The sequence below is a fragment of the Phalacrocorax carbo genome, chromosome 3, assembly GCF_963921805.1.
Source record: "Phalacrocorax carbo chromosome 3, bPhaCar2.1, whole genome shotgun sequence".
Taxonomy (NCBI): domain Eukaryota; kingdom Metazoa; phylum Chordata; class Aves; order Suliformes; family Phalacrocoracidae; genus Phalacrocorax; species Phalacrocorax carbo.
The window spans coordinates 16,710,563-16,731,254 of record NC_087515.1 but is presented as its reverse complement, the minus strand read 5'-3'; the positions used below and the strand labels follow the sequence as shown (position 1 = coordinate 16,731,254).

General features: G+C 35.8%; 1 protein-coding gene across 1 annotated transcript in view; it reads right to left on the bottom strand.

Annotated features, from left to right (window-relative positions):
* Positions 1-20,692, bottom strand: part of DNAH8 (dynein axonemal heavy chain 8) — a 138,729-nt gene that overhangs the window by 71,059 nt on the left and 46,978 nt on the right. Inside the window, exons 31-46 of the mRNA XM_064448596.1 lie at positions 20,424-20,664; positions 19,194-19,393; positions 17,540-17,693; positions 17,272-17,435; positions 17,030-17,132; positions 16,338-16,442; positions 15,978-16,139; positions 13,863-14,087; positions 12,597-12,769; positions 10,582-10,760; positions 8,466-8,653; positions 6,502-6,588; positions 6,297-6,404; positions 5,401-5,535; positions 4,610-4,771; positions 1,237-1,483 (exon numbers count right to left, since the gene is read on the bottom strand). Coding sequence (XP_064304666.1) covers positions 1,237-1,483; positions 4,610-4,771; positions 5,401-5,535; positions 6,297-6,404; positions 6,502-6,588; positions 8,466-8,653; positions 10,582-10,760; positions 12,597-12,769; positions 13,863-14,087; positions 15,978-16,139; positions 16,338-16,442; positions 17,030-17,132; positions 17,272-17,435; positions 17,540-17,693; positions 19,194-19,393; positions 20,424-20,664 — 2,633 coding nt within the window. The remainder of the gene's footprint in view (positions 1-1,236; positions 1,484-4,609; positions 4,772-5,400; positions 5,536-6,296; positions 6,405-6,501; positions 6,589-8,465; positions 8,654-10,581; positions 10,761-12,596; positions 12,770-13,862; positions 14,088-15,977; positions 16,140-16,337; positions 16,443-17,029; positions 17,133-17,271; positions 17,436-17,539; positions 17,694-19,193; positions 19,394-20,423; positions 20,665-20,692) is intronic.

Genomic DNA, 20,692 nt, shown 5'->3' with positions numbered 1-20,692 from the left:
ATACAAATATATTTTATTTGTAATTTCTGCCATTTCCATGGATGCTCATTACTGTATAAACTGCACACTTTGTTAAGGAACTATTTTAGAAACAATTAGTAGCAAATGAGGGCACAAGTATATCTTTATAACGTTGAACATCTGTAGTGAGATTACCTGGGCTGGCAGTCAGACAGAAACTGCGCCACTCTCTCATTCAACAGGACAGAAGGAGAAAGTAAAGTGAAAATGCTTGTGTGTTGAGGTAAAGACAGGGAGATCACTGAACCAACTACTGTCACAGGCAAAACAGACTTGACTTGGGGAAAATTAATTTATTGCCAATTAACATAGACTTGGATGATGAGAAACAAAGACAAAAAACCAAAACACTTTCTCCCTACCCCCTTTTCTTTCTCCAGACTCAACTTCTTCCTTCCCAATGTACTCTCACTCCTCTCTCCTCCCCCTGCCCCTGTCCCTGAGCAGCACTGGGGGGATGGGGAGTTACCATTTGTTACTAAAATAAGGGTTCTTTGGGAAACTAAACAACAGGCTTTGAATATTCACAGATCCCATTTAAGTTAATGAAAACTAGCATCACTCATCAATTCTGAAAACCTATTTTTTTCTTTTATTTTGAAACATAAATATAGATGAAAATGCCTAAAGTCTGGCAATCAAATTTTAAAACTATGGCTTTGATTTGAATATAGAAAGTTTCCAGTAGAGAAAATATGGTCATTTCCAATATAGAAAATTCAACTTTTGTTTCAAACTAACCTCCTTCTAGGAAGGCTCCCTAGAAGAATTCCCTTTCTTTAATACAAATATTTTTATTTTTTCAGCTACAAATGAATCACTATGAAAAGGAATTTCAGATTCCAATCCCCAAATACTGAAATATAAATATGGGTAATCAACATATGAAAAACCACATTAAACCCCCATTATTTTAAAGCTAGTGCAATCAATACCAGTAAATCCAAATTACAATTTATCAGCTTCCAAATAACACATCTGCACTGTAAAACTGAAGTGGTAAGGAAATAAACAATTTTAAAATAAAGATTTACTACAGAAATAATAAATTTTTACACTGTTGCCCTTTCTTGAGAAGTGAACTGTTATCTCATCTACATTCTCTATAGTTTCTCTCAAGAAGGAACTTAATCACATTTGCAAATTCAGGATGGTTTTTTAAACATATGATTCAAAAGGTATTTTTATGATACCACACATAAAGTATTTACATACCCTTTTTAGCTTTCAGTGTTTTCCTCCACAGTGTAGAAAAAATTCCATCTGTCCAATCATTAGTTGCAGCATCTAGTTTTCCAAACATTTGAGGAGCAGTAATAGCTTTGGGGTTCATACGCATTTCTCTATGAGGTTGGCCACATTCTGTCAGTGCTCTCATTAATATAGTTATGACCATTGTTTTTCCAGATCCACTGGGTCCAAGCATCATCAACCCATGACGTACTAGAGAGGTTTCGTACAACTATTTTAAAAAAATAAAAATATTTTAGGAAATATATGCTTTTGGAAGATTTTTCCTTGCATTTAACACATTTGACAGCCAGTGATTATAAATGTATTCAACATACAAATTATAGCCCAGAACTGAAGTCAGCATACGTTTGCTGATTTTTAGTGTTTTGTGGAATAGTACATACCTTCATATCCTAACCTAAGCATTAAGCAAGTTTACTATAAAACAGTTTACAGAACTGAATCTTGCCTAAACTTTTCAAAGCAACTGAAAATAATTTTACCAGATTTTAAAAAGAATTTTATGTATTATTTAAAATGAAAAATGGATAGTAGCAAAACATCAATGCAGCAGAAGAATGGCTAATCACTACAGTGCTAAAATACATGAGTATGTGAAAGAAACATAGGGTTCACACTTCCTACAGGATTGCGGATAAGTTTAGGTTCAGGACAGTTCTTTATTGAATTTTCTATTTTTCTTTTAATTTTAGCTTTAGTCTTGCTATGGAAGTGGCAGGTCTGCCTTCACAAGTATTTCCTTTTGGAGCAACTGAAAGGAACAAAAAAAGTGGTAGTCGTCCTTGATGACAGAACCTTGTAAGGAGAAGCATATATAGCTGCTTCCTCTGCAAGCTGAATAAAGGCTTGTATCAGTCCAGAAGGAAACTCTACAGGCACCACATATTTGAACTAAGGGGAAGTCCACCATGAACGCGACAATTTCAAACTTCTTATTCCCAGTGGAAGATGGAATATGTTAAGGCACAAGCAATCTTCCTATGATCAGTTTGGCAACCAGAAATATTTTGTCATGAATAAAACAGCGAACATGACTTTAAGCAGGATGGTCAAAAGTGTTTTCTTCCTTGCAAAAATTCTGCGGATCATCAATGTGAAGCTGTGTAAAGGACAATATAGATCCAGCCTGCAGAATGTGGAGCAAAACCTTCTGTACGTTAGGTGGAGTCTGAGCGGAGCCATAAATACACTTGTGGTTTGATGACAGAGACGTGGTATTTCAGTTGCTGTGAAGTAACATAAGCTAGAATGTCGCATTTTGTGGAATAATGCGTTCTATCTTTTGCTCTCATTCAACAAATCACATGGCAGTTTTGTTTTTTAAGCTACATAAGTTTGGAAATTTTCAGAAATCTGGTAATAAGAACAAAGGTCGGAGTGCCTTTCTTGGTCTACATCTAGTTTCTTTTAAGATACTTTGTTTGTAAGAGCCAGTGATGTAGTTTCTAATTTAAGACAGTGCATCCAATGAACAGGCCTGTAGTTTCAGAAAGTCTATTCTGAGGTTGTATTTCAAAAAGATGCAAACCTATTTCCATAGGTAAAATGTTCTTAAGTGTCATTGTAGCTATACTCTCGTCTTGGCAATCAGCAAAATTACAAATAAATGCTTCTAGCATTTATTCTTCCATCATAGAAGGCTATCAGGTTGGTCAGGCATGACCTTCCCTTGGTGAATCCATATTGACTATTTCTGATAACCTTCTTGTCCTCTACATGCCTGGAGATGACCTCCAAGATTAACTGCTCCATCACCTTTCCAGGGATGGAGGTGAGGCTGACTGGCCTGTAGCTTCCCAGGTCCTCTTTCTTGCCCGTTTTGAAGATTGGAGTGACATTTGCTGTCCTCCAGTCCTCAGGCGCCTCTCCTGTCCTCCACAGCCTTTCAAAGATGATGGAGAGTGGCTCAGCAAGAACATCACCCAGCTCCCTCAGCACTTGCTGGTGCATCGCATCGGGGCCCATGGATTTGCGAGGATCCAGTTTGCCTAGATGATCTCTGACCCAATCCTTCTCAACCAATGCTAAGTCTTCCTTTCTCCAGACTTTTTCTCTGTCTTCTGGGGGCTGGGATACCTCAGGGCCAGCCTTAGCAGTAAAGACTGAGGCAAAGGCGGCATTCAGTAACTCCATCTTCTCTGCATCCTGCGTTACCAGGGCCCCTTCCTTGTTCAGCAGTGGGCCCACTGTATCCCCAGTCTTCCTTTTGCTGCTGATGTATTTAAAGAAGCCCTTCTTGTTATCTTTGACCTGCATTGCATGTTTGCAACAATTTTTTCCTACACAGTCTCTCATTCTGATTGTATTTTCTTACTCATTTTTACTAAAACTCTTGCAGGCAGGTAACAGAGGGATACATATTCCACTTAGTTGGGCCTTTCCATAGTATTCAGGTGGCTAACGCACTTCAGAGGGATGCTAGCTTTGAGCACTACAAATACAAATTGACAGTAGCTGGGCTTCTTCATATCCTCTGTAGTCCAGAAAGTCTCTAAATCTAATTATAGCTTTAAGATTTCAATCATGAGTGCCCTTGAGAGAAACAATTCCCTTTGTATGGCAGTACCATTCTTGTTACTGACACTATTTTTGGTTCTTTCATTTTATAGTATCTACATGCACGTTCACGTGCATGCTTAACCTTGTTATAGGTTTCTATAAGCTTGCCATAGTATATGCTAAGACACACTCTACACATCCTTATTCTTTAACTTTTTCAACTCAATACAGGTAAGCTGGGTGACTACCCAACCAGTGTATAGGTTCTCAAAACTTATGTGAGAAAAACCTTTGTTTACTACGTCTGCTCAAACTCATCATGAAGACTCTTCATTACAGAAACATATTAAAGTCAGCAATACATACCTCTTATATTTTTTCTTTGCCCTTATAAATGTCTTTCAGCTCTCTCCTCCTCCTTAGCAGGAGTTGTGCCCTGGCTATGTTTCTTCTCAGTCTTTAGATACTGCTTTGGCCATCAAAATGCCTCCTAGTCCTCCTTTTGCCCTATTGTTCCTACTCTAGTCTAAGAAACTCATGTTCAGAAACCCACATAGGTGCCTTATTGCTTCATTCAGATAACTTAGATGCACTACCATATCTGGGAAAGGCTGGGTTAATAGCATGCTTTAAGGTATTTCTTTCTTCTTCTGAATATTTTAAAGAAATAAAAACATAAGTCCCTTGGATTGGTCTTCCTTAGTGTGATGTACATAGAACCTTCGGTTTTGGCCATATTAGAAGCACAGGTGCTTGAGTGAGGCAGTGGCTTAGCTACTAACATGTTGTGTTCTGACTCGTGTGTGTTACAAATATTTTGGAAAAAATGTTTTACCTGAACAAGCTTAAGATTCCATGGAGGATGGTTAATCAATCCTGCCTCTTCAACCTGATTAGCTACTGCAGCCTGAAGCTCAGCATAGGTACTACTGTCCAACTGTAACCCCAGAAAGAGACCATTGATAAGACTGAGAAACAAAGGCTCATCTTCATCTACCTGAAACAAAAAAAAGTTACGTGCTTAATGCATGGTTATCCAAAGAATGTTCCCAAATCAAAATAAATCTCTATTTTAAAAGAAGGAACAGTAAGAATATATTTTCTAAATACATGTGCTTATGTTCATATACACAGCCAGACAACAGGACAGCTCCCTACAAAAATAGCATTTTGAAAATGTCACCCATATGTCATGTGAGAAATAAATTGAAAATTGAAAGAAATATCCCACTGAGTAGACACTGGAATCTATTTGTAAAATTGATTTGTAAAACACTTGCAGCATATATTGGGAAAAACATACTATCTGGAAATAAAACCTTAAAAGTCTAATTTAGTTGATACTAAAATTACTCAGTTTACTTATGGTACAGTAGTCAGTCTGAACACAAGTCAGTAGATTAAATGTCATACCTACAGCTAAGCCACTATTAACCTATTTGAGTCCTTGCACCCTGAGCACTGTTTCCAAGTAAATACTCTCATTGCTCTTTAATGATAACATGATGATTATCATGTTTCAATTTTTAAAAATGTTTGAGGTTTTTCTAATCTTCTGCAAAACCCCATGAAATATCCAGTAGATTTGCCTATACATGGTGCTAAAATATTAAATTAGATTCTTACCAGCTTAGAAAGATTCATATCTCTTAGCCCTCTCATAACAATACTTAATTCGCTTTCATTTGGCCTAGCCCTTTTCTGAGATCCGAGAGTCCTCAATACGGAAAGGATATTCCTCAGACCAAAGTCATAGTGGACCTAGAGAGTAGAAAAAGGCTTATGCATGAGTAACAAGTTCTCTAGCTTTATTTCATCAGTATATCAAAGCTTAGTTGCGTATTGTATAGTATAGTTGCATGGAAAAGGTACCTACAATGGGAATTGCTCCTGTTGTTTAGGAATTATTCTGTTAAAATAAATGAAGGATAATTAGGCTATTTTCAGGAGGGGAGGTTAAAAGGTTTTTCTTTTCTAATACAAATGTAATTGACTTCACCATTTATAATGCCATATAGCAATTATTTTGTAAATCCCTATAGCAGGGTTCTAAACAAAAAATAATAGTTCCACTCCAGACTGGGTCTTTCCAACCAAGGCAGCTTAAAGCCAAGACCTCCAAACAAAGCAGATTAAATAAAACTTGGGACGTTCCTCCTGTGGTTTCCAATTTCCAATTACTTCCTGTAGCCCGAGATAATTCTTACGGAGAAATTACACGACCAGGTTAATTATTACCGGGCTGCCATGTTCAGGCACAGAACCTCATGCACTTGCAACTTCAAACTATCATTCTTTAACAATTAAACAAATGTGTGTATGTGACTACATAAACATGAATTAACACAGTTATTTGTAAAAAAAAGTTTGTAGAGATATTTCTTTGAACTGTATTTAAACTACTTCAATATTTTGTAAAAAGCGTAAAAGTGATGCTTCAAAAACAATCTGCACAAACCAAAACCTAAGGGATTGTATTGTGTAAATATGAAGACAAAGAGGAAGGGGATACAAAACGCTACCTGCTTAGTGAGCTGCTCCTCGCAAAGTTTATAAAGAACAAAGAATTTCTGAGACAAGACCACATTATCAATAAATCCGTAACTTGCTAGCTTAACTCTTATAATTATCTGAAATGCAATTTTTTAATAAATTCCATTAGTTTTTCTGAGGATAGGTAAGCCAAGTAAAATACATTTTTTCTTTCAGTTCCATCAGTAATTGTACCTGTCTATCTGGAACCATCATTGCAACAGTTCTAAACTGAATTTTGAGATTTTCTGGTAGTTCTTGACGTCCAGCATATCCAGGATTCTATATAAGAAAACATACTGCATTATTATTAACAATAGTCAAAATATCATCCTTTTTACTGTTCAGTAAGAGTAAATTTATACATAAATACCTAGATCTGTTCAGGGTTAGAACTCTTGTCTACTAATGGTTAATATGTGAAGAAAAAAAACTTCAACCATAACTACAAATTTAATAACCTATGCATAATTGCCGGAGCAGTAACTGAATTTCTTTATTGTAACAAGTCAGCAATTGTAATTTTAAAATTTCATGGAATACAATCTACTTGGTTGATTTCTTCTAGTGTATTTTCAATGTAAATAAAGTCATCATTACCATTTTGCAGAAGAGGTAGGGGTTTTTTAACACATTAAAAATTCGGTGTCTAGCAAGAACCAAAATAATAGTAATAATAAGCAGTCTACAGTGAAGAAATATGAGGATGTCCTTTCCTATTTCTTGTGTCTAAAAGGCTAGCCTTAAAGTACAGAATCTCACTGAACATTTAATAGTCTGTGCGTGAAATCTAGACACTGAAGTAATAATCATATAAGAAACTGTAATTCTCTTTAGTGACAGAACTGGTTTTAAAAATGGCTCAGGAATACACAGAGAAGATTTTTTAATGACACAGTAAAAACAACACAGTCAACAAAATGAAAACATGAAAACTTTACAACAAAATCATATGACAGAATATTTTAATAACCAAGAAGGTTTTACTAATAGAAGATTTTTGGAAACTTGCTGCCAATATGAGGAATAACTCTGACACTTAAGAAATTAGAAGCAGTCAAAAGATACTTATGACCTCCTCAGTTATTATCCTGCACTCAAACAAGCAGGTGAAGATTTTAATTTCCCATAAAGTCACCTTGGATTGACATCTGCCTTGGCATTAGGAAACATGAGATTACAGGAATTAGTGCTATGAAGTCTCAGAAACCCTATGGCAACAAGACAACATACTTGGAATGTTAATATTCTAAATCGAGGAGTCTGTTTCTCCCTTGGGTAATGGTTGGTAACTGGTGTAAAATTATACGTACTGCCTTGCATACCTTTTTTGCACAGATTATCCATTCAGCTGTGGGACCTGACTTCAATCTATATACACTGCAAGTCTTTTTCACAAGTAGTCATTATAAGAAAGGCAACAATGTATCTCAGATACCACTCAAAAACTTCATGATACAAGAACCACAGCTCTGTCGTAACGCCTGCGCCCATTCCAGGATAGACATACAGAGCAGAATGGGCCCATTTACCACAGAAGGCCAAAAGTTTACATCCAGCATAGTATTTAGCAGTTTAGACGCATCCTGTACCAACAAATGAAAGGATCTGATAATTTTTAGCACAGGTTTTCAAAAGACCTGTTGTCACCACAGTACAAGGAGAGTGGTTTATTCCAGAATCATCATACTTGTCTTCTGTAAATAAGCTTGAAGAATTCTTTTCATATATACACATGTAAAGTACCCATTACATGAGACATACGACTTTGAAAAATGTCTTTCCTATATCTCATGCTTTAAGTGAGTGTTCTTTTTTTTTTTTCCTACAGTATCTTTCTCACTAATACTATTAAAGCATTTCAAGCTAAGGGTCCTCTCAGTGAGCACAGAGAATTCTAGAAGTTTGACCAAACTCTTAATCTACACAATGAATTGCAATTCAGTAATGAAGGGATGTAATTATAAACCTTTTCAATAATCTTAAAATAAAACTGAAAGCATGCAAGTCATGACAATCAGATTATTTATATGTTTCAGCAGTTTAGTCTAATTCCATAGCAAGTGTCAATTAATAAAATCAGTTATTTTCACCTTGCCATTTAATTAACATGTATATGGCATAATTTGTCACTTCTCTGGAATTATTACTACATTTACCATTGTTAGGAAAATCCCAAACTCTGGATTTAAATCTACACAGTCTCCATCAGAAAAAATGAACTGCTTTTTTCTTTCCTTTCTTGCTGTTAAAATAATATAGATTTGCTGTGCTGCTACTGACAAAACAGGCAACTCAATTCGGTTGAATTCGTCAAAACATCCCCAAGATCCAGACTGTGCAAGACCTAAAACAGGGACAGAAAAATGTATTATCTATTGTTCTTCATGCATATTTGAAATATCTTAACTAGATGACTTTTCCTTCAAATAATTAAATAAGATCAGGGGGGGTTTATTGCCTTGTGGCCAAGGCCTGTCTTCCTCCAATCCACCTGACTATTTCCATATCAATCCGAATTAATATTTCATTTATACAAAATGCTTAAAAGTGAATCAAAATCAGAAAAAAACCTTTTGATATCTTAGGGCATTTGGCAGATCTTTCTTCCAGATCCTTCTGTGAATGTAGCCATTTATTGTAAAGCAGCAATTCAATTTGCAAAAATTGTATTATTAATCTGAAAACAAAATGCCTTAGGTGTTACAACAAAAACCACCTCAAGTATTTTATTCTCATTTGGGTCTTCCAGCCTTCACAATGCTTTTAAATTACTTTAACTTGCCTCTTATAAATCAGAAAGGTTAAAATTAAAAATCGAAATTATTTTTGCACTAACTAGGAGTTTAAATAAAACTCTGAATCTCACAAGACAGAAAATACTGATCTTAGAGCATAGATCACCATGGATAAGCATTACCATTTTAAGTCCACACTAAACTACAAGTTTTTCATGTAAAGGTACAGGATATTAACAACATGCAAAGAGTGGACAATGCTCTGTGTGAGTTTGTCTAGGAAAGAAAGGAAGACAGAGAAAGAAAATGGAAAGATAAATCTAGTAGCACAATATTAATAACAATAACATTTTCATAAAGCATTAACTTTACAGGTGCCTAATTTCAGTTTGGAAAAGTAACATGTATTTAGTAGCAGCTAAGAGAATATTTGTTCCTGTAGCAGCTTTTTATGAGAAAATTTTTAGCAGCATTTTTTCCAAATGATATTGAAGTACCAGTAGGCAGTAGGTTTCTTTCATGTACACTGAAAGATAGATATTTAACAGTGAAAAACTTATCCAATGCATGCAGTATATATTATTATTACGCAGTTAAGACTAAATCACTTTAAAGGGATTCTGTCACATACTCAAGGATTGTTTAAAAATTTGAATAGCTTGACTTTCAAAGGGACAATATGTTTATAAACCCTCAGCTTCAGGCACTTTTATGCCACAATCATTTGCTTGCAAAAAAAAAAAGTTTCACCTTGCTTCTCAATACATACTATTACATATAATACAATAACTTTAAAATATGAGCTGACAGAAGCCCCATGTGGTTCTTGTTCCTTTATCTGGAACAGAACTCCATGCAGCAGTACGGGCTCGGTGCTGACCACCTGCAAAGCAGTTTTGCAGAAAATGACCTGGTGTCCTGCTTAACAACTAATGGAGCATGAATCAGAACTATGCTCTTGTAGCAAAGGAAGCCAGCTGCATATTGGGCAAGGGTATAGCAAGCAGACTGAGGAAAATAATTGTTTGCCTGTACTTTGCACTTGAGATAGCAGCTGGAGCACTGTATCCAGTTTGGGCCTTACCAGTAGAGGAGAGACATTGATATATTTGCATAAGTCCAGCAGATGGCTGCCATAATGGTCAGTGGCTGGAGGACGTGACACAGAGGGAGAGACTGAGAGAATATGATTTGTTGAGCCTGAAGAGCAAGCTAAGGGGAAAGCCTATTGCTGTTCATAACGAGCTAACAGGAGGCACTGAGAAATTGGAGCCAGGCTCTTCTCAGAGGTGCAGTGGAAGAAGAAAAGACAATGGACACAGGTTTCAACATGGGAAATTCCAAATCAATGGAAGTATAAAAATATGGTACCATGAGGATGGTCAAACACTTGAACAGGGCCACAGAGGTTTTGTGGGACGTCCATCCCTGCAGATACCTAAAGCCCAACATGAATAAGGTCCTGAGCAACCTGTTCTAACTGCATCTGCTAAATGACCCGTGGGGGTTTCTTCTATCCTACATGAAAAAGTCTTACCTTTGAAAATCCTACCCAAACCTCTGAAGTCCATTTGATCAGAGCAGTTAAAGACTACTACATATTTTCCCAGAGCCTTTCCCATGTCTTTCGTCGTTTCTGTTTTACCAGTTCCAGCTGGTCCTGCTGGAGCTCCTCCCATGTTCATTCCCAAAGCCTGCGCTAAAGTTATATAGCACCTATAAATGTTAATCCATATTAATTTATTAAGTCATATGAAAGATACATGAGCGTATATATAAGATAACAATGAGGTTTGCGATAGATTTTACACTCTTATGTTGAAACACTACTTCTTCATAAAGCAGTTCCATTGATTTCCGTAAGTGCAGGCAGTTCAGAGTGGTAAGAGTGACAAAATACAGCATTTAATTATTACTTATAAAAGAAAAAATTTTCATCCAGTATTAATCTAGTTTGTTACAAACTGTGAATATTAGAGGAGCTAAAAAATGAATGCACACCACATAAAGGAATTTGTCATTCACTCTTTTTGCAGCTATAAAGAGCAGATTCTGCTGTTGAATGCTGCCACCTCAACATATTCTGCAGTATCCTAACCTGTATACATTTCATTAGGTTAGGTTACCTTTGTCTAAATCCTCAAGTGTGAAAGACTAAGGATATATGGCCCCTTCCACAATTATGGGTAAAAAAATCATTACAGTTCTAAGAAAAAAAACCTAAGCTTTACCTTTTTTTTTACTTTTTATTAAAAAAAAAAAAAAGTCTTAAAAAGCTTAGGTGAGTGTTTTTGTTATATATGAGTCTTAGTTACAATTATCATTCATGAAAAAGTATGGAACACTAAAGGAATTAATTAGAAAGTTCCTATAAAAATGATGGGATATCTTCACTGTCAAATCAACTCAACATACTTGAGAAGCATTTCTAACTAAGGTACTTCTGGTTTTAATCCATAATTGAACAGAGTTTAATAACTAACTAGTTCCTACAGAACTAGAATCACTATAATATATTACGCCAAACTTGCACTGCAGGAACCTTGATGCTTTCCAACAGTAAGAAACTTTAAAGTGACAAAGGTTTTACTTGCATAGTTCTGTTGGGGTCAAGGCAAATTTTCAGGTAGAATCTAAATTTTGCATCAAAAATACTTGATTGTTGAGGGCAGTACAGTTCACTGCAGAAATGTACTGAACTTTCCATATTGTCACAGCAGTCCTACCTCTTTTGGAGAAATAAAGGTGTTCAAAAAGCCGTACAGTCACATACTCCACATAGGTAGCAAAGTGAATGGCTGTAGAATGGAAATTATTTTTGGTTCTCGAGGGGATGTTTTTGCAAGTGAAGTATCTTTTCGCCTACAATTTTCCCATTTGGTCAGAAGTGACTTCTCAAGAAAGGAATAAATGAAGGAAGAATTTTGACAAGAATTGTCAAAGAATGGCAAATAAATTTCTTTGGCCAAAAAATTCCCAAGAGGAAAAAAGAAAAATAGTTCTCATTGTTAAGCCATATTTGAAACAAAATTAACGGTCATTTGCTTGCCTGGCTACAAAAGAATGGCAAGCGAATGCATACAGCTGGGACTTTGTCAACATCTAGATTCTAACAGACAAGCCTAAATTGTTTCCTAGTACTAAAAAGACAACAGACACTGACTGGTTGTCTTAGACTTTTCAGGACACAAAATCTGTATAGGATCCCTTATTACAGAATTTTGAATATTTGACCTAATCTTTACTTCAGTATAGAAATACTGCTAAACTATACATTACTATATAACCTTAAAATTACTAATTTCTGTTACTAGATCTTTTTTTAAGACTGGGCAGTGATAAAACTTTTCTAGGAATTACTAAGTATACAAATCAGTGAGACACTTATTTTACCTTTTCTAAAAGAGTATGATTAAGCAAATGTACGAGAAGATTTTCATGAACAACCTATCCCACACAGGACATAATTCAGAATGCACCTCTCTGGAGATATATGTTTAATAAACACTATATATATTAAAATTATTCATTATGTATAATCAGTTTTCTAACCTGTCTGTTAGAGGTGTTATAACCAGACGATCAGTGCAACCCAGAAATTCATTTTGGTAGACAAAATCAACATCTGTAATGGATACCAAGACTTGATCCACATCCTCTTTAAAGTAGAATCTAGACTGCTTTAACCATTCAAAATCAGTTGGTGTTTTGATGTGCATTTTTACCTTAAAGGAAAGTAAATAAGTGTTTATGTTATAACTGAGAATCCATTCTTATTGTCTTTGATAACTGTGCTAAAATGCTTATTTGTATGAGAATAATGTGTGATTATTCAGGTTAAAGTTCCTAAGTAAGTAAACTGAAATACGTATAAGCATTACATAATATGTTCAGATATATGCTAAACTGATATTTAAAAAATGTCCTGATCACTTAACCTGATCTCTACAACATATGTGTTAATCAAATAAATCATAAATGGCTTTGGTGGTACAGCCCACCCTCCAAGTAAAATTGGCAAACAACACACTGCTAAATCCACCAAACACACTGGAACAAAGAGCATGATGAAAGAAGGATATGATTGAGGCATGGAAGGCAAATTTTGTAGAATCTAATAAGCTTGTGTCAGCAGCAGTAAAAATATGTGAGAGATGTAATGTTGAGGGATGGCATTCCTCAAAGAATGTAAACAATTTAAGAGAGTCTAAAATGTTCAAGGATAAGATTGGCATTATCTGTTGACTTTAGTAGGGTTTTTTGTTTGCTTGTCTTCCATGTATTCTCCTTCGAAACCAGAAAGAGAATCCCAGTAGCCTGCTCTCTGAGGGAGTAGGAGAGACAGAAAGAAGAAACGAGGAGATATGGAAGATGTTGCTATCATTGCTGTAACTCTAGAAGGGGTGGAGCTGAAGTGCGAACTACTGAGATTCTGTAACAAGCCATGAGGATGACGATAAAGCTACAACACCCTCAGCAGACTCAACTTTTTTAGTCATGCAAATAAGAGTAATACAACAGGTTTTCAAAGAAAGGACAGACTAAAAGGGTTTTGTCTATCAAAACAATTCCGTAGGAAGAAGTGGAAAATTGTAATATTCTAAGTGTAAAGCTTTGGAGTAAATATTTATACGACAGGACTGATGGATTTTATTCTAGTTCAAGAAAAAATGTACTGTTTTTACTACAATTAGATTATGGACATCTCTGTCTTACAAACACATGCGTATACATGTATAACTGTAGCTACCACTTGTAAGAAAAAATTTTTATGACAGAAATGCATTTAATTGTCAGAAATCAAAATCTGTACTTTACCAAATCATCAAAAATATCACGCTGATGCACATGAATGGTAATAAGCGTTTCAAATTTCACTCTGTCAAACTTTGAAAGGTCATGTGTGGTCTGGCTAATTAACATATTCAGAATCTCCAGAAATCTCTCATTGGTTACTTGCATGATTTTTCTGTCCTCTTTAGCATTTTGTAGAGCTTCTTCTGAATCACGTGTCCACAACATTTGAATTCCCAGTAATCCAACCTACAAATTTAATATGTGAAAAAAATACAAAAGAATCATATGCTGAACACTAGCCTTGTTTAGAAGCCTAAGGTATAACAGGAACAATAAATTATGGTGTTGAGAGTCCCAAATTATCACTACACCCAGCATGATGCCATCTCACCAGGATACTGTACCTGAGTTATTTGGTTCTGCTGTAGTACTAGAAACTCCTGAAAAAAACATCTTAAAACTTTTATGAAAATTTGTCACATACTGAGATACACACAAATTAAGGACGATTCTCAGTTTCACTTACAGTCGCTTAGTGTACTCCAGTATCACAAACATAAACAGGTCTTTAGTTGTGGGGAGAAGTTGTTCTGAAAATTTTCCATTGTCAATTTGTAGCTAATTAAAGAACATTTAAAAAAATGCTGTGCATTTCTACTGAACGTGGGATGGACTGCTATCTTTCTAACATGGTGTCATTACTGGAGAACAGCCTAGAGCACATTGAACTACAAGTTGGTTTGCTTCCAAATCCAAATCCAGTCTAGAGAGTTACAGAAAGTTGCATGTAAACTACAGTCTCAGATTAATTTTGATTTACAATATCAGGCACACCCGTGACAACACAGGATAGATGCGGACTGGATCAATACCTTTTCCCCCCACATTTCTACATTCACAAAGTACCAAGACCTAAAAATTTTACTAACCCACTCTTTCGACTTTTCTATTCCTCTATACCTGTAGTGAATTTATGGATACAGAGATTGTGTAGCACGAAATCTCACACCATTTTAGAATCATTAGGCTATCATCAGTAGGGTCTAAAACAAATTTATTTTAGAATGACTGATTAGTCAAAGGAAAAAAAGTCTTGTTGTGACTTTTTCATGCTACCTATAACCAAACCTTCTGAGACAGGAAAAAGGCAGTTTGAAGGAAACATTTCAAATATTTGTCAGTATTTTGCCCAATTTCTTCTCTGTCCTGTAACACAGCTTTTCTTTCTGTGTACTTTAAATTTGTTGGCCAAAATCTGTTTTGTTCTTCTCCCCAACCCCTGCCCCTTCTAACACAAATAATTCCTTGAACTTAAAAACATTTGTATTAGCAACATTTGGATAGGAAAGAAGATCTTTGCAGATGGTAATAAAGCCACTTCAAAATGTCTGACATGTAAACAAGACCGACGGTCCTTACTTATTTAAAGAAAAGTAGTAGACTTTAAAATAAATACTGCTAGATAATACACATTTATGTCATAAATACAGCTTTAAGATAATTCTATTAAATATTTAAGTGTACTGATTTTTTTTAATTAGCAACGTATTGGCCAGTTTTAATAATTGCAGGATTTCTGTCAAAAAAAAAAAAATCACACCCAGCACCATACTGATTAGCAAATTAGAGTTAGAATTTGTACAGGATGGGAAACAATTCATTACTTGCTAATGAAATTTATGAATTATCAGTAAGATGAAGGCGTATCTAGGCAAACCAGAATCCTTCAAGATAGGCTTCTACTAGGACTGCATTATCATAATGAGAAATATATTAACATGTATATATAATCATAGCCACAGCTCTTGTAATCTTAAATTATGAGAGAAAAATCAATCTGCACATGAAACTTTATTTGCAACTGAAAGGGGTTCAATATCCATCACAGAAAATATAAACTCTACTTTATATTCTCCAAGAGAAGAAAAAAAGTAATTTTAAAGTAGATTAAGAGAAAAATATTATGCTATATATAAGGTACCAAAATTGAAGTCATTAAGGATTGCCTTCTAATGAGTAGCTCCATACCCTTGTTTCCTCCATGAAAACTTCCTCATATAGACAACCCTGTATGCTATTTACATCTCACCTCCCCAACCCAGACTGCACACACAAATCTACATCCTGTAATCTCACCTGTGCTGGGAAGTGATTAAGAAAATTCAGCAACTGATATCCTGGGTCACTAATTTGGTAATATGCTGCCCTAATTATGCCATGCAATGATATCTGCTGCACATGCAATAAATCCTGCAACCAAATTTCTACTGGTCCTTTTGCAATCACTGGAGTGTCCAACTGAAAAATTAATAAAAGTAAAAGGTACAAAACAGAACCTAATTACCAATGTTCTGTTCAAGAACCTTAGTTACTAGTTACTAAATTTATATTCAAGACAACTACAGATTTAATTTCAATAAACACACATACGCTCAAGAATAGAATGATTTATCTATTAACAACATTGGGGGGGGGGGAAGAAATTAAAAGAATTACTGGAATTTTTTCTCCTTCTCTTGATATGACTGCCAATACACGATCATAATCCTTTGGGTGAAACTCTACTTCATTTATATTGTCAGATATGGAAGGCAGATGTGGCTGTAAGGATAATTCAGAAGTCATTCAATATAAATATATAAACTCAGCAAACAGAAAAGAAGTCTCAAGATCTCAATAAGGTTATCCTGCAAAGGTTCATCTGAACCTACAGATTAATTTCAGGGCATCTGTAGGTGATAATTACAGAAATGACTGTGTAGGATTTTATCCCCATTTGCTGTTTTTTTACAGTTTCCAGTGGTGATGTAGCAGAACAGACACCAGCTATTGTGTGAGATCAACTATTTTGTCTCAACCAACCCTCAGTAACAATCCAGACTAGTCGGACAAATTTTGCAATATGGAAAACAGGGAAGTCTCATAGCATCTGCTCTGTTAGTTTAGTTGTGAAAGGACCAAGCAGCAAATCACTTGATGGGACCATATTCTACTGTTACGAATTCTGAAGACTTTTTAAAATTACACAAATCCATTTCATATTTTGTTAAAAACTAAAGAGCAAGAAACAAAAATTTTTCTCAAAGTTTATAGGAGGAAAATGGTCACATTTTAATTAATTAAATGCTTTTCCATATTCTTTTTTTTTTTTTGTTATAAGCAGAAAAAAAATATCGCTAAGGTTCTACCTGAATTGTATGAGAATCACTTGCTTGTCCAAGAATTTCAAGGAGGGCAGGATCAGAAACAAAAAAGAATCTAGGAAACAGTAGTCTTTTCTTCTCTAAGTACCTTTAAAATTGAACAGGATTTTTATTAGAATTTTTTAGCACTTCAATTTTTTCTACATAAGAGTGAAAGTAAGACTGAAATACTATTAATATTTCATATTTTAAAATTAATAATGTATTAAAAATGAAACCATTCATACCCTGTAAGTGATTTCTGACATACTTCCAACTGTTCATGTAAATGAGGGAGAAGTTGCTCCATAGTTTCATCTCCGACACAGCAGTAAACTACATTTGGGTTTTCACGAGCACGTTGCATTATTCTTATCCATGATTTGTCAATATTCTGAAAACGCTTTGCTTCCTATACAGAGCAAAAACATAAGTAGTTTCACAGCATAATCTGTTGGAAATTATTACACAGATAGCTCTTAAAGCACAATAATAGGAAAGCACTGTAAATTTTACCTGGGGTAACTGTTTTGCAATATCTCCCCCTACGAAAACAGCTTCAAGATAAATCCAGAGGTTCTGCACAACCAGCCATTCTTCAATTATGTCTGTAGAGCTGCTTAGTTTATAAATCCAGCTCTGAATTTCTTTTTTAAATGGTGTACTGTATCTAAAAAAGGAGGAGAAGCAGAAATTATTTAATTCTAAATAAAACTATTTAAAAATAAATACTTACAATGGTGAAAAAAAAAACCCAGACAACACTTGTTTCACTGTATTGGGTTTGCATGGCAAGGTTTTGTTAGCAGTGGGGCTACAGGGGTGGCTTCTGTGAGAAGCTCCTAGAAGCTTTGCATGTGTCCAACAGAGCCAATGCCAGCTGGCTCCAAGACAGATCCACTGCTGGCCAAGGCCAAGCCCATCAGTGATGGTGATAGCACCTCTGGGATAACTTATTTAAGGAGAAACAACTACAAGGGCAGAACTGCAGCTGAAGAGAGGAGTGCGAATATGTGAGAGGAACAACTCTGCAGACACCAAGGTCAATGAATAAGGAGGGAGAGGAGATGCTCCAGGCACTGGAGCAGAGATTTGCCTGCTGCCCGTGGTGAAGACCATGGTGAGGCACACTGCTCCCCTGCAACCCATGGAGGTCCACGGTGGAGCAGACATCCACCTGCAGCCCTGGGAGGACCTCACACTGCATCAGGTGGATACCTGAAGGAGCATGTGTCCCTGTGAGAAGCCCACACTGAAGCAGGCTCCTGGCAAGACCTGTGGCCCCATGAAGAAAGGAGCCCACACTGGAGTGGGTTTGCTGGCAGGACTTGTGACCCCACAGGGGACCCACACTGGAGCAGTCTGCTCCTGAAGGACTGCACTCTGTGGAAGGGACCCACACTGGAGCAGTTCATGAAGAACTGCAGCCTGTGGGAAGGACTCACATTGGAAAAGTTTGTGGAGGACTGCCTCCTGCGGGAGGGACCCCATGCTGGAGTAGAAGAAGAGTGTGAGAAGGCCTCCTCCTGAGGAGGAAGGAGTGGCAGAGACAGCATGTGATTAACTGGCCACAATCCCCACTCTCCATCCCCCTGCACTGCTTGTGGGGGGGGAAGGAGGTAGAGAATTTGGTCATAAAGTTAAGCCCAGGAAGATGGGAGGAATGGGGGGAAGGTGTTTTAAGATTTGGTTTTACTTCTTGTTACCCTACCCTGATTTGACTGGTAATAAATTAAATTAATTTTACCCAACTTGAGGCTGTTTTGCCCATGACGGTAACTGTGGAGTGATTCCCCTGTCCTCATCTCAACCCTTGACCCTTTCACTGTATTTTTCTCTCCCCTGTGCAGCTGAGGCAGCGAGTGACGGAGTGTCTTTGGTGGGCACCTGGTGTCCAGCCAGGATCAACCCACTGTTTTCACTTGGAGCAAGAAGAATCTTGTGGAAAGTTTCTACCAGCTTGATTACACTCAAATATATTGAGACAACAGTTTGCTACTAATACATAAAAGTCTTCCACTTGATGAAGTTTTTCATTAGACATTGTAACATTCTTTTTCATTAAAAAATAATACTCCATTCAAATTTACTGCTGATTTAGTCTGATAACAGTACAGTTCCTATCTCAGTGAGTTTCTGAAAATACCATACACAGTCAATTTAGAAGTACCTATTGGTCAGTAAAGAGCCAAGAATCATTAAACTGTCCTCCATCAATGTTATAATTTCTGATGATTCAGTTCCCTTTAACAGTAACTCTCCTCTCCCTTTGAATGATGAAAAGCTCAGAATTTGGCATCCCCAAATGTCAGCTATCTGAGAAAGTTTGGCTTCGATATCCTTTTCCTTTGTAGCTGATATGCATATATCCTGCAAACAAAGAACGATTTTTTAGAATCTTCATTCTTCAGAAAATAAATCTTTCCTAATATTACTCATCTAGTAATAGAATATTTAAAAACAATATATGAAATTTTATAAAATAGTATAGAAATATGTCACACAAATGCAGATATCACACTACCAATTTTACTCACTCAAATTACATGTACGAATAACTGGAAAGTGCACACTTGGAAATGCATGGATATACCATTTCTGTAGCTTTACATTTTGTTATTTCTGCATAATAAGATTTCTGAATCATCATTTCTACAAGGTGTAGGATAATGATGTAGACTCATCACCAGATGAACTCTCAACCCTACCACATTTTAATTTATAGAATCACAAATCACAGAATAGTTTAAGTTGGAAAGGTCATAAAGTCTAACATTCTATTCAAATCAGAGCTTAATTCAAAATTAAGCAGATCACCTTGAATGCTTTCATATAAATCAAGTATGAATATAACAATAGCTTTTGCATGCATATTTGCCCTGTAAAACTTGCAAACTCCATTAAGAGTTTTTTCAGGTTATGTGGGGGCTTTTTTGAAATTGTATGGTTCAGAAGAAGCCCCAAAGATCTCAAAAGCATTCATATTAAATATTAGTAAGCATGAAGCCTTCCTCTAAAATTTCTGATTTATTTACAAATTAACTTACAAATTAACAAAGAGTTAAAAAATTAGGTGACCATGATCATTTGAAGTTTTGTCTGACTTTTTTCCTGTTTAAAAAGAGCTAAGAAAATCATAGAAAATAGGTCCAGAAAGAATGCGAAGAGATTATGTAGAAATAAGTGTCCAAAGATTCCAGCTGCTACCTCTGTCTTTGATCAAATGAATAAGAACTTCCAAACACAATATAAATTATTTTAAACTAGTGTGGTCTGACTGAGAGTCAAGGACTTTAACGAAGAAAAAAAAATTTAAAAAGGTGATCATTTTATAAGTAATCATATTATTTTTTGCGGAAAATATAAAATGAACAAGGAGAAAAGAAATGTAGGTACTTACCTCAATATCATCTTTAAATTTAAGAATTGGTGCGTCCATTATGTTTCGAAGGCAAAAGGAATCAGATTCTATATCAAATTGATGTCCTGTTGTTTCAGCAATACGATTCCAGTGTCTTCGCTTCATTGCTTTGTCAGTCATCATTTCCAACAAAGGACACGACTCACTAAAATCATCAATTTTTTTCTTGAGATCTAAAAATGCTTGCCAGTGTTGGAGTCCTTTAGGTAGTCTACGGCACCTGCAGTTGAGTTAAATTGATACAGTAG